This window comes from Sphaeramia orbicularis, chromosome 9, assembly GCF_902148855.1.
Source record: "Sphaeramia orbicularis chromosome 9, fSphaOr1.1, whole genome shotgun sequence".
Taxonomy (NCBI): domain Eukaryota; kingdom Metazoa; phylum Chordata; class Actinopteri; order Kurtiformes; family Apogonidae; genus Sphaeramia; species Sphaeramia orbicularis.
Window position 1 is genome coordinate 282,035 of NC_043965.1, and position 14,034 is coordinate 296,068.

Consider the following 14,034-nt stretch of genomic DNA (forward strand, 5'->3'; position numbering starts at 1 on the left):
AATCATCGCGGTCCCCGAACGGGCGGCGCGAGGCGGATCTGCCGGTGTGGGCAAAACCCGCCGAAGCTCGTGTACAAACCGAACACATCCCGAACTACGGCGGTCCACTCAGAGGGCGGCAAACCGGATCACGGAAAAGCTCGGCTGCTGATTGGATAGAACATCAGCCAATCAAAGACGCGGTGGTTCCTCATTGGCCAGCTGCGGCTCGGGCTCGCCCACCGGCTCCATATATAAAATTAATCCGCCGTCCTCCATCTTTTTTGGTTCATTGTGGCCTCGTGAGTCCCGTCGCCGGTAACCCTGCTGAAGCCTGCTGCCATGGCCAACCCCAGAGTCTACTTCGACGTCACCGCGGACGGAGCCCCCCTCGGCCGCGTCGTCATGGAGGTAACCGCTCTGTCGGTCCGGGTCCGTTCGGTGCCGTTCGGGTCCGGTCTATGTGCCGGGCCGCGGGAAGCCCCGTTATCCGCGTGTCAGGAGCACGAGGCGGGGAGGGGAGCGTGCACGTGTCCGAGCCCCGGAGGAAATGGCTCCGGTGGAGCGGATCCGGACCTTCCGCCATTTCACACTGAAAACGGGGAAAATGTGTCAAATTACCGGGGTGCCCTCCGGTGGACGGAACCGGCGGGAGAAAGTGGCCGTTCATTGATCCTTTAGTTTTAATGAAACCGTGCATGCGCAGTTAAACCGCCGCCGCCGTCGCTTTGCACCGCGTGTTTGCGCATTTCTTTGTTGCAAAGCCCGGGAAAACCGCCTTCAGCGCAGCCGCTGTCCGCCGCTTCCCCGGTGCTATACCACCGGGTTCCTCCGTTAAAACCGGGGTTAAAGCTCCCGGTGCCGGCGGATGGGCTTCTGCGGCGGTGCCGGGCGGAGGAGCCGGCTCAGTTCTGGAAAGTTCCAGGGCGGCGGAGGGAGGAGGGCATTAGCATTAGCATACCGAAAAATGCGGATGTGGGAGAACGAACCGGGACGCACTTCTGTGTGCCGTTGTCCCCGGTTCACCGGAGCACGGCAGCCGGGTGTATGGGGTTCATTAGGAGGTCTATCTGTGGAACGGGTCCGGCCCGGTCCACATGCTGGCGGACCGGACCCGTCCTTTGTGTCGGAGCCGTTAGCATGCGGCTAACACTCAGCCATTTTGTGTTCGTGATGGGCGTAACCGGAATGGATGCAACACCGGGCCGAACCGAGCCACAGCACCCGGGACAGGCGAACGGGTTCAAACGAGATGTACCGGTACAAGAAACCGGTCCGGGAGGGTATACTGGAACGGGTTAAAGTCTGAACCATCAAAACCCGTTTTCCTTCAATGGAAATGGAACAGTGAACCCAAAGGGACCCGTTCAAGTCAGTGTTAGAACTGTTCTAAAGGCTGGACCCGTTCAAGTCAGTGTTAGAACTGTTCTAAAGGCTGGACCCGTTCAAGTCAGTGTTGGAACAGGTCTAAAGGCTGGACCCTTTCCAGTCAGTGTTAGAACGGTTCTGAAGGAAAGTGTCCAGAAGTGAACTGGGTTTCCACTCTGGTCCATGTGAGTCTGTTTGAACCCACAGGTTTTGTGTGCTCATATTTGACTAGTTGAAGGAAGTGGATCCATTAAAACAGGATGTTGATGTAAAGTCAGTTCAGACTCAACTCTGCTGCACTAACACTAACATGTGCTTTTGTTTATTAAAGGTTTATTAGAGTATTTAAAGTGTGAGGGTATCTGTCAGTTGGAGGCATAATGTTACTGAGTTTTACTACAGAAGTATATTCTGTTTGAACTCTTCTTACCCGTCTGTCTGTTTAGTAAAGTCCTGAACACTGAACCAGAGTAGATTCCATGAACCGTGCATTAAAATGCCACGGCTGCAGCTGTTCCAGGGTTAACACTGCCCAGTGTTGAATGACTCTGCAGTGTTGCAGGTTGTCTGCCTTGTGGCGCCTGGTGCATAAAGCTGCCTCAGTTCCAGAACAGGTGAGGTGCAGCGCTGGTCCAGGATCAGCTGCAGCTCTGTCCCATGTGCTGCAGCCCCTCCCTCTTCATACTTGCATGGTAGCGTCACGGTGGTGCAGGCCATGCAGATACTCAGTCTGGTGCAGTGCTGCGTTCACGTTTCACCTCTGCTCATTTAAGTGTCGTCCCAGGGTTCAGCGAGTGCAGGAAAACTGAAAGTAGAGATGGAGATAATTAACAGATGGTGTCAGAGGACTGAAGCAGCCCCAGTGAAGTCGAACTGCAGCTGCAACCAGATACATGCAGCGTTTACACATGCAGTTAAAGATGAATCTAACTCTAATTATTAAAGCATTAATGTTTATACAGCAGTTTTACAGTTGCCTCATTTAAATAGTCTCGATGTGGAGTTAGAATTAAGGCCAGCACTTTAAAGCTCAGATTGGTCCGAGTGGTCGTACATGTTGCAGGACGGTGCTCAGGGTTCTGGTAAAGTTGCTGACTGTTTTTATCCAGTTTAGATATTGCTCCACAGGACAAAGTGCACAGTATGTGATAAACCTGCTCAGCCAACTCTTAATCCACTGTTCACGGAATAAACAATGACTTGTTTGCTTTATTGAACTACTGGGTGTGTAAAGGACTCTTCCATCTGATCCGGCTTTGAGTGAACTGACCTTTGTCTCCACTCACTGGTTTTAGAATCTGTGGGTTATTGTACTACTGCCACCTGTATGTTATACTTTAGGTGTCACAAGGAAGTTGGAATTAGTGTTAATGGACAGAGTTTTTTTTTTCCTTCAGTTTATTTCTGGTCTCAGTGGGGCCGTGCCAGTAAAATAGACTGATCTGATCAGTTTTAAGAGGCTGATGGCAGTTGGTCGGCCCCAGAGAAAGTGAACTACATTAATTTGAGTCTTGGTTTGATAACTTAATTGTGCTGTTCCATGACTGGGTTGATCCCTTCAGTAGCTTGGCTTTTAAATGTTCCCCTGCTCGACTGTCTTTGGCTGGTGTGGATGGAAGCAGGTGAAATGGAACTGGAACTCATGGAAATGAGGGTGATGGAGGAGTCCAACAGGTGGCACACTGGAGATGCAGTAGATGAAATATCTGCCTTTTTTTTTTCCTGATTGTGGAGCTCTTCTGTGGTTTCTGTGAATGTCAGTACTTAACTCTGTCCATTAACACTAATTCCGACTCCCTCTGTTGGTGCAGCTCCGTCCTGATGTGGTGCCGAAGACAGCTGAGAACTTCCGCGCTCTCTGCACCGGCGAGAAGGGATTCGGCTACAAGGGGTGTTCCTTCCACCGCATCATCCCCAACTTCATGTGCCAGGTATGACTACAGCTCACTCAGAACCTCAGAGGGTTCCATCCTGGTTTGGACGGTTTTACATGAGGATTCAGTCCATGAATAAACACAATTCAGCTGAAGCTGGTTTTACCTCAGAAGGCTTCACTACTGCAGTAAACAAACATCTTACCTGTGACACTGCAGCGGTCCAACAGTTTGCTCCATGTTTCAGGGTGGGGACTTCACCAACCATAACGGAACCGGTGGAAAGTCAATCTACGGCAACAAGTTTGCCGATGAGAACTTCACTCTGAAGCACACCGGAGCTGGAATCCTGTCCATGGCCAACGCTGGACCAAACACCAACGGATCCCAGTTCTTCATCTGCACCGCACAGACAGCCTGGTAAGAACAGAAGGGGCTTTTATTCATCAGTGTGGACCTCTGACACCTTCTAGACCCTTCACCTGAGGAAAGGTCAAAGTTCAACATGTACAAAATAAACCACCTCATCTGAACCGACACGTTCTAACAGTCACTGCTTTTATCAGAATTAATGTGAACGTAGAATGAACTGGATCCAATTATTTTCAATGACTTCACTTTGAGAGCGTGGTTCTTATGTCCCGCCTTTTATCAGTTTTATCCAATCACTGATCAGACTTCTACAGGCGTTGTCTGTATTCAGTCGTAGTTTGTCCACAAAGAATGAACATGTCCTACATAGTTTCTTGGTTCAGAAGTTAATCAAGGAGGTGAAAAGAACCTCAAATACCAACGTCTTCACTCATGTCTTCATTCAACATGAATAGACTGACCTGAGGAGCCAACACCAGACTACGTCCTGCTCAGGAACTGTTCATCTGTAACCTGGTGGTCTACCTCAGGCTCTGTAGATGTGAGGTTGTTTGTCTGACGTGTGGTCTCTTCTCAGGCTGGATGGGAAACACGTGGTCTTCGGCAGCGTGGTTGAAGGTTTGGACGTGGTCAAGAAGATGGAAAGCAAAGGATCCAACAGCGGCAAACCCACCTGCAAGATCGTCATCGCTGACTGCGGGCAGCTCTGAGCTCAGCACTTAGTCCTTCTGCTCACCCTGTAGCCACACCCCTCTACTCTAGCCCCGCCCACCACCTGCCATTCTACATTCCTATTGGAGATTTGACAGATTCCCCCTCCCCTTCCTTTTTTATTCTGTTCCAACCATGCATTGTGACTTTGCCTTTTAAAAAAGTCTTCTTTTGCATTTTCCTCAAAGTCCTGACGGTTTTTTTTGTTCAAGTAAAAAGATAAATAAGAATAAAATGGAAATGTTGCCTTGACAGTTGAAGTGTGTTCTGTTTGATTCTGAAGTGTGGATCTAGGTTCTAATAGTTTTGGATTTTTCATTCTAGTTTTGACTTTTTTTTTTCTCTAATTCAGTTTGTTTTTAGAGCAGGTTTGCTAGTTTTTATTGGTCTGCATTTTTTTCTAAATGCTTAGTTGTAGTTCAGTTGTAGTTCAGTTGTAGTTCAGTTGTAGTTCAGTTGTAGTTCAGTTGTAGTTCAGTGGTCTCTTTTCTCTTCTTCTCTGTGCTCCTATTCAAATCAATCCCAGACAGGACTCTGCTGCTTTAGTCTCCATGTTTCCAGGTAGAGTGGGGACCAGAAGACGACTGGAAACCACAAGTGACGGACCCTTAAATATCATATGGTGCCAGTGGCTAAAATTGCTTGAGGGAAATAAATTTCATATCTGATATTAACAAAGATGAAAACAAAGGGAGTTTTATCCATAACTTCTGTTTTAGCTTTGTAAACACAATGCAGTCTCAGTTATTGTTTTTTCTTTTGTAGTTTTTATTTGTTAAATGTTTTTATAATTCTAGTTTTCGTTAACTCTAACCTTGGTGTGGATGAGTTGAATGTGTGCGCAGACCGCTGAAGTCTGATCTGGTCCGTTTCGGTGTCTGTGGTTAAATTCACTGGTGTCAGTTTCAGCTCCAGCAGGTGGCGCCTGTAGACCTGCTTCGCACCTGGACCAGAACCGGCTCCACAGCAGGTCTGTGGGGTTTGTGGTCATGGAGGTCTACCAAACAAACCCTTCATGAGCTGGACCAGGTGTGTCCAGGCCCTGGAGGTGAAGTCCAGCCGGACCTGCCCCACACATACTGGAGGACCTGGTCTGTCAGATCTACAGGTCCGCTGACAAACGGGACGGTTTCGGTTCATCTGGAACAGCGACGAGCTCTTCCATCCTCACCAGGACCATGACAGTGTGAATGAAGTGACCCCAAAGCAGCAGGTTCTGCTGTTCTAGTACATTAGAGTTCTCCAGGTTCTACCCACATGTTTTTTTGGTTCTAATTTGCTCTTGTCCTCATGTTTGTTCTGTTTTTATTGTACGTGTGGTGCTGCTGCTCGGCTGTAAAATCCCAGTTTGGGATAAAGTTCATGTGTTGAAGGTAAAAGCTTAAATGTGAACTGCTGAAGCTCTTCATCCACTGCGTTCCTCTGAGTCTGAACTTTCAACTAACGTCTGCAGATTCTGATGCCCTCAGTTTGATCAGTGTCTGTGGAGAATACGACTTCAGCAGCTTCATCTGCAGAGCTTCAGTGACAGGTAAAAAAACCCCACCAGGAACCACATGACCTGGACTGGGCTGACTTTAAATTCAGTGAAGGTTCTATAGAAGTCAAACATTTTAACAAGTGTAAAACAGTTTTGTCCTGCTGTGGAAAAGGCAGTTCATATGTTTTGAGCCGGTCTTCATGTGTCCGTTTGTCGCTTCGTCATCAGAACGTCTGTGGTGGATTCATCAAACTGAAGGTTTTCAGTCGAAGGTGTGTTTGGAGGAACTGGACTGAACGTCCTCAGGTCAGTAGACGTGAAACACCAGGTGTGAGGACGAGGATTCCAAAGTGGAACATGGAACTTTGTCTCATGTAATGAACATACTAGACCTGAAAGTAATCTGATTACAGTCATAGGTTTACTCTTCATGAATCACCCTAGTTTTGTGTTGAACCTGTGATCCAACAAGAGAACGTCTGTATTTACCTGCAGTTCAAAGAGAAGAACACCTGAAGATGAACCCCCAGAGCAGGACTGTCCAACCCTGGTCCTACTCTGGTCCTGCAGATCCACTGTCCTGCATGTTTCCTCTTCTAACTCACCTGATCCTAATGTTCAGTCTGTCCTCCAGTTCTGCAGAAGACTGAGGACGACTGTCAGGTGGACTGGAAGAGGAAACATCTGAAACATGCAGGACCAGGGTTGGACAGTAGATCTGCAGGACCAGGGTTGGACAGCCCTGCACTGAGGGGACAGATGATGAGTGATGCTCCTCATGTTCCAGTAGAGGGCGCCCTTTAGCTTTAACCCAGTACTTGTGTTTTGTGTTTCTTTTCTCCTGTCCTTATTTAACAATAAGACGAACAGTCGAACACAGACTTTATTTAATTCAACACTAACGTTTATTGACTGAAGTTCAGATCAATCAGTGAGAACGTCCTCCTGTTCATGGACAGAACTAGAGTTTAAACCAACACCGTTCTGGTTCCACCCGGTTTAAAATGTGGACCACGTTAATACAAACCACGCCCATCAACCAAAACAAAATAAAACCTAAAAAAACGAACAGAAAATAAATGTAAACAGAACTGCAGGTCAAACCATCCTCATGTGGATAATATTTAAATAAAATGGAGTTTTAAATAATTAAATAAAATATATAAAATAAAATAATTAGTGACATATTTTACACATAATGGGACAGAGTTAACAGGGTTTAAAAAGAGATTTAATGTCAACGTTTGTCCAAATGGAAAAAAAGAACGAATATCTGACAGAAGATGGGTCTGATAGAGTTATACTGGTGTGTTCAAAAATACACAAGAATGACACACACACACATATACACACACATACACACACACACACACACACACACATACACACACACACACACACAAAGCAGTGGTCCCACCCCCTCCTGGTGGAGGTAATAAAAGTTCACAAAGCGTTCGACACTAAATGAACTGGAGTACAAACACATTTTAAAACCAGGTGGAAACAGATGCAGTCTGAAACTGAAACTGAACTCAGCTTCAGCAGCTTCTCTCTGCCGTCCTCCTCTTCTTCCCAGAATGCCTTGTTTTCCTCTGTCTCTGCCGGGGAAGACACACCCCCTGACCTTTGACCTGGCCCGACTCCGCCCCCTGCCCGCCGGCGCCACAGCTCAGCCCGGCGGCGCAGTCGCAGCGGCCCAGGTTCCGCCGGCGTTTGGTAGAACCTCTGAGGAGGCAGACGTCACCTTCCAGAGGGATCCGCTGACAGCGTTTACCGGTAAGATACCGAACACAGCAGAGACCGGAGGAACAGTCCGAGGAACGCACGCAGGACGCCATCTCTGCAGCTGAAACAGAGAGAACGGAGCTGAAACGGAGCTGTAACTGAGAGAACAGAGCTGAAACTGAGCTAAAACTGAGAGAACGGAGCTGAAACGGAGCTGAAACTGAGAGAACAGAGCTGAAACTGAGCTGAAACAGAGGGAACGGAGCTGAAACTGAGAGAACTGAGCTGAAACAGAGAGAACGGAGCTGAAACGGAGCTGAAACTGAGAGAACAGAGCTGAAACTGAGCTGAAACTGAGAGAACGGAGCTGAAACGGAGCTGAAACTGAGAGAACAGAGCTGAAACTGAGAGAACGGAGCTGAAACGGAGCTGAAACTGAGAGAACAGAGCTGAAACTGAGCTGAAACTGAGAGAACGGAGCTGAAACTGAGCTGAAACAGAGGGAACGGAGCTGAAACTGAGCTGAAACAGAGGGAACGGAGCTGAAACTGAGAGAACTGAGCTGAAACTGAGCTGAAACTGAGAGAACAGAGCTGAAACTGAGCTGAAACAGAGAGAACGGAGCTGAAACTGAGCTGAAACAGAGAGAACAGAGCTGAAACAGAGAGAACGGAGCTGAAACTGAGAGAACAGAGCTGAAACTGAGCTGAAACAGAGAGAACAGAGCTGAAACTGAGCTGAAACTGAGAGAACGGAGCTGAAACTGAGCTGAAACTGAGAGAACGGAGCTGAAACTGAGCTGAAACTGAGAGAACAGAGCTGAAACTGAGCTGAAACTGAGAGAACAGAGCTGAAACTGAGCTGAAACAGAGGGAACGGAGCTGAAACTGAGAGAACTGAGCTGAAACTGAGCTGAAACTGAGAGAACAGAGCTGAAACTGAGCTGAAACAGAGAGAACGGAGCTGAAACTGAGCTGAAACAGAGAGAACAGAGCTGAAACTGAGAGAACTGAGCTGAAACTGAGAGAACTGAGCTGAAACTGAGAGAACAGAGCTGAAACTGAGCTGAAACAGAGAGAACGGAGCTGAAACTGAGCTGAAACAGAGGGAACGGAGCTGAAACTGAGAGAACTGAGCTGAAACTGAGCTGAAACTGAGCTGAAACAGAGGGAACGGAGCTGAAACTGAGAGAACTGAGCTGGAACTGAGCTGAAACTGAGAGAACAGAGCTGAAACTGAGCTGAAACAGAGAGAACGGAGCTGAAACTGAGCTGAAACAGAGAGAACAGAGCTGAAACAGAGAGAACGGAGCTGAAACTGAGAGAACTGAGCTGAAACTGAGCTGAAACTGAGAGAACAGAGCTGAAACTGAGCTGAAACAGAGAGAACAGAGCTGAAACAGAGAGAACGGAGCTGAAACTGAGAGAACTGAGCTGAAACTGAGCTGAAACTGAGAGAACAGAGCTGAAACAGAAGGCATGCAGCTGAAGCAGTCGTTCTGCGTACAGTCCTGCTTATCTGTTCAGTTTTCGTCGTTAAATCATTAAATCAGTTTCAGTTGGACTCACCTCTGGTCCTGTTCAAATGGACGTCACTCAGCCTGTCTGTGTCCACCTGTCCGTCCACCTGTCCGTCCACCTGTCCGTCCAGCGGGGTCGTCCTCCTCTGTGCTCTGTTACTGCAGCCGTTCTTCTGTGGAACACATTCATTCATTCATTCATTCATTCATTGTTCGATCGTGGCTTCGGCGTAAACGTCGGCGTCCTTTGGTTTTTTCATACTCACCGTGGGCGTGGCGCAGTCCGCCGTCAAACACGGACGCCGTCGGGAGTTGAACGTCGTCTCCGTCTGGCGGCGGTCGTCATGGGAACGATCCTGACGGACAGGTCAAAGGTCACACTTAAAACCCACTGATCCTGTTTCTAAAACTGAAACTGAAGGAATTTTGCAGGTGACGAATAAAAAAAAACTACGAATGAATCATCAGATTAAATCACATGATGCTGCTTCTGTTGTCATGACAACGCCTGTTTTCCACCTAACAAAGGAATACCAACACAGTTATAACAGTAGGAGGAGTTAAGGGAAAAGTCGTCAAGCGGTGGAGAGAAGTGCGGATGCTCATCCTAGAAGGGGGTGGGGCCACAAACATGTCAAACGGGAAGTGAGTTCTGGAAGAAATTCAAAATGGCCGCCCATACTGTTACACTGGAAAAGCCCCAGTTTGAAGCAGGGGTCTCAAACATGCGTCCCAGGTTCCAGTCCGACCCCTGGGATGAATTTACAAAGTGCAAAAATTCCACAGATTCCTTTAAATTCAGGTTCCACATCCAGACCGACATGATCTGAAGTCAAATATCCTACGAACAAATAATGACTCCAGGTTTTCTTCTGAGTTTGATGTGAAGAAAATCTGACATTATGTCTGTAAATAATGACAACTTCAAATATTTGTCTTTGTTTTAGTGCAAAAAAATCACATTAAATTATGAAAATATTTACATTTACAAACTATCCTGAAACAATAAATGTGACTAACCTGAACAAATGGTCCAACCTGAAATGTCTGTATTAAATTCAGTCCAGTTTGAACTCTTTTCTTCCTGTTCCTCAGTGTTTAGTGTCTTTGGAGATCTGATCCAGAATGCACATGGACTAATGAGAAGTGGAGGAAGAAGACTGAGAAAATTACACTGATTTATCTGAAGAAGTTTCAGTTTTTTCAGGTTATTCACATCTTTTTTGTTTCGTGCAGTTGTCATTCTTTCTGGGTTCTTCTGTTCTTCTTTTCCTGGTTGGGTCCACTGCAGATCAGATCAGACTGAATGTGGAACCTGACAGAACAGGAGTTTAGAACCCTGGTTGAAGAATGGCTCAACATGATGAAACGACTGCTTCATCTGAGTGCATGTGGATAGAAGCACAGAAGCAGTTGGAGACAGAACTATGACAGACAGACAACAGCTACTGCCACTGGGGTTGATTTATGTATTTATCCATTTTATTTATTCATGTTTCCGTTTTAAGAACTTCCACACTTTGTAGCATTTTGGATACTTTTCATGTATGTTGTTTGTTAACATTAAGCAACATTGTATAATTGTCACGAACCAAGTGAAAACTCCATTAAAAACCTGAATTACAAAAAAAAAAAAAAAAAGGCCCGTCCATACAATTGGCAGCTGAATAAAATGCACCGAAGACCGACCTCAAAAGCACGAACGTGGGTGTGTGTACTGTTCCTGAGGCTGAGACAGGGGCTCAAACTCATTTTAGTTCATGGGCCAAAAACAGAACACTGGGATCTAAAGTGGGCCGGCCCAGTAAAGCAATCTAAATAATAAACATAAGGATAAGAACTGATAAATAATGTCGACACCAAAGTTTTCTCTGTTTTTGAGTGAAAAAAGTAAAATTCTGGAATGAAAATGTTTACAGCTACGAACTGTAATTGAACATAACTTGGACAAATATGAACAACCTGAAAATACTTCAGAAAAATAAGTGTAATTTTAACAATATTAGGCCTTAGTGTATCATTCATACATGTTCATTATAACTTACAGATCACAGTGAATCTACAAAACATTTAATAACAGGTAGAATGTTGGTATAATTCCACAGACTTCTCTGCAGACATTTCAGGTTCATGTTTGTTCAGGTTATTCACATTTTTTTGTACAAGGCTAGTCTGTAAATGTAAACATTTTTGTGCAATTTTTTTTTACACTAAAACAAAGAGGAAAATTTGCGGTTCTCATTATTTATAGGTTATTATGATAGTATTTGACTGGTTCTGAGCCACTAAAATGATTTTAACATCCTTGATCGTTAATATCTTCAGTGTAATTTTGCTTTTCATAAACTCTCCCAGGGCCGGACTGGACCCTTTGGTGGGCCAGTTTTGGCCCCTGGGACGCATGTTTGACACCTGTGACCGAAGACATCCTGGAAAATGAGTCCCAAAAATCTCAAACAGGAAGTGAGTTTTTGAAAAAAATTCTTATAAAATTGTCAGCTAATTGAGACCCTCAAAAAAAACAGGATAGGAACATGAAAGGACGACTATAGGGACACTCAGTACTGGGGGTGGGGTGGGGTGGGGTGGGGGTGGAGTAACTAAGTAACTAAGCATCAGGGTAGCACACTGAGTCTACACTGGCTAATGCTAATGCTAACATTAGCATAAAGTTCTGTCTATGAGTTTTAAGGCTTTATTTCTGCTCACATGAACATTTTATCAATAAACTACTCTTTGAAAGTGACAGATGAGTTCCAGTAAAAGTGTTTAAAACTTACACCTAAAATTTATATTTTTATTTTCCATGTAATTTCTCACTCAAACGAGGATCCGTTTGAAGAGTTGTCTCATTCTGGTGTTTTTTTTTTTGTTTGTTTGTTTTTTAAAGCTGTTCAAAAGCCATGTAACATTATATTCATGGTATATTTTGCACATATTATGGGATGGCAGTCTATGTCCATAAACAGAATAGCCATAAAGTCCAAGCTGTCGAACATTTATTATTATTTTGGTTGTTTTTGGCAGCCATTTTGGATTTTTCTAGAATTTTTCTGAAATTCTGGCCCCCCTCTGAAAACCCTCTGAAATGATCAGCTGTTTCCCACAGAGTATCTGAACCAGTTTTAGTTTTTCGCTGCATAATGATTTGGTCCTTTTTTTTTGACATTAATTTCCACTTGTTAACTGTAAAAAAACACCACAAGGTTCTAATAGTTTTGGATTTTTCATTCTAGTTTAGTTTTATTTAGTTTGACTTTTTTTCCCCTCTAATTCAGTTCATTTTAATTGGTTTTTAGAGCAGGTTTGATAGTTTTTATTAGTTTAAATTTTTTTCTAAATGCTTAGTTGTAGTTCAGTTGTAGTTCAGTTGTAGTTCAGTTGTAGTTCAGTTGTAGTTCAGTTGTAGTTTCAGTGGTCTCTTTTCTCTTCTTCTCTGTGCTCCTATTCAAATCAATCCCAGACAGGACTCTGCTGCTTTAGTCTCCATGGTTTCCAGGTAGAGTGGGGACCAGAAGACGACTGGAAACCACAAGTGAACACAAGTGACGGAGCAAAAAGTGTCGTATGGTGCCGCTAGCTAAAATTTGTTGAGCGAAATAAATCGATTTTATATCAATCCGACATTGACAAAGACAAAAACGAAGGGAAAAAAACGAAGGGAATTTTATCCATAATTTTTATCTGTTTTAGTTAGTTCTGTAAACACACAATACAGTTTCAGTTAGTTATGTTTTTTTCTTTTAATTATAGCTTTTATTTATTTCACTTAACGAAAATGTTTTTACAATTCTAGTTTTCATCATTTTGTTTGTTTTTGTTAACGATACACTGAAACTCTCATGATGACATCATCTTTTATTAGTTAAATCATAAACTACATTTCTCCTAATAATAGAAAATTAAGTCACGATTTTAAAGGAAATGTTTTTATCGTCAAACGTTTTCGTCCCTTTCCGTGTGATCGTTCAGTGTTGTTACCGTGTTCTCGGTGCTGGACGCCTCTTTGGACGATCGGATGGTGTTGGAGTCCAAGGCCAAACCGCAGACCAGCGACACACACAGCAGACCACGCCACGCCCACATGTTTGATCCACCAATCAGACGCAGATTCACCAACACACACACACACACACACTGTCCAAAACCCAAACAATTCACTCCAATCCTTCAAAACAAAAAAAAAAAAAACTCAAACTGGAACAAAGGTGAAAAAATCAGGATTTAGTGTCGATTTCCTTTTGAAACGATGAAATAAATCAGTGAAAATAAAAATCCGTCGTCTGTTTGGACTCTTTCTGATCCACAGGTTATTTTCTACCTGTTTTTTTTCTGACTTTCAGCCCAATTATTAGTCTGGTTTTCAAATCATTCACTCAAATCCCTCAAGTTCATCACACAAACTCCTCAAATTGAAAGAAAAGCTCGTTCTTCAGGCAGATTGGAGTCCAGATGTGGTGGAAGTTTCTCCTTTTCCGTCTGTTAACGCAGCTTTTCCATCTGGAACGTCAGTGTTTTTTCTGATGAAGATGATGTTTCCGATTATTGATCTGGTCCAGGTGAGACGTTCAGGTGCGTCTGCCTTGTGTCCTGGCTTTGCTGCGATTGGCTGCTGCCTTCAGGTGCGTGGGTTTTTAAAGCGTCCCGTTTCCTCTGATGTCCCTCTGAAGTCAGGATGGTGCGTTTGAAGCCGACCGCATCAGTGGGCAAACGCAGCGCCGCCTTCGCTTCCTTCCTGGAAAACCCTGAGGCCTCAGGTGAGTTTGAAACCCGACACCGCGGAGACCACAGAGAGATGAAAACACACCTGGAGACGGAGACAGGTGGAGTCTGGGGGGGCTTCACTTCATGTGGTCTGAAACGGTTCCATAAAGACTCATTAGACTGAAGCTGTGTGTGTGTGTTTACAGGTGATTACAGACGATTAACACCCACCTGATCTGAGGACAGTGAACACATCACAGCTCCCACAGGAAACGCCTGGGACGGAACCACCAGAACCATCA

General features: G+C 44.9%; 2 protein-coding genes across 2 annotated transcripts; one reads left to right on the forward strand and one right to left on the reverse strand.

Annotated features, from left to right (window-relative positions):
• Positions 1 to 232: 232 nt before the first annotated feature.
• Positions 233 to 4,558, forward strand: ppiaa (peptidylprolyl isomerase Aa (cyclophilin A)). Its single transcript, XM_030143542.1, has 4 exons — positions 233 to 390; positions 3,159 to 3,278; positions 3,469 to 3,641; positions 4,171 to 4,558. The coding sequence occupies exons 1-4, from the start codon at positions 322 to 324 to the stop codon at positions 4,301 to 4,303; spliced, it is 495 nt and encodes a 164-aa protein (XP_029999402.1). The 5' UTR covers positions 233 to 321; the 3' UTR covers positions 4,304 to 4,558.
• Positions 4,559 to 6,882: 2,324 nt separating this feature from the next.
• Positions 6,883 to 13,703, reverse strand: LOC115425782 (dickkopf-related protein 4). Its single transcript, XM_030143539.1, has 4 exons — positions 13,010 to 13,703; positions 9,295 to 9,384; positions 9,078 to 9,201; positions 6,883 to 7,630 (listed from the first exon to the last, which is right to left on the reverse strand). The coding sequence occupies exons 1-4, from the start codon at positions 13,112 to 13,114 to the stop codon at positions 7,323 to 7,325; spliced, it is 627 nt and encodes a 208-aa protein (XP_029999399.1). The 5' UTR covers positions 13,115 to 13,703; the 3' UTR covers positions 6,883 to 7,322.
• Between the last annotated feature and the right edge of the window lie 331 nt (positions 13,704 to 14,034).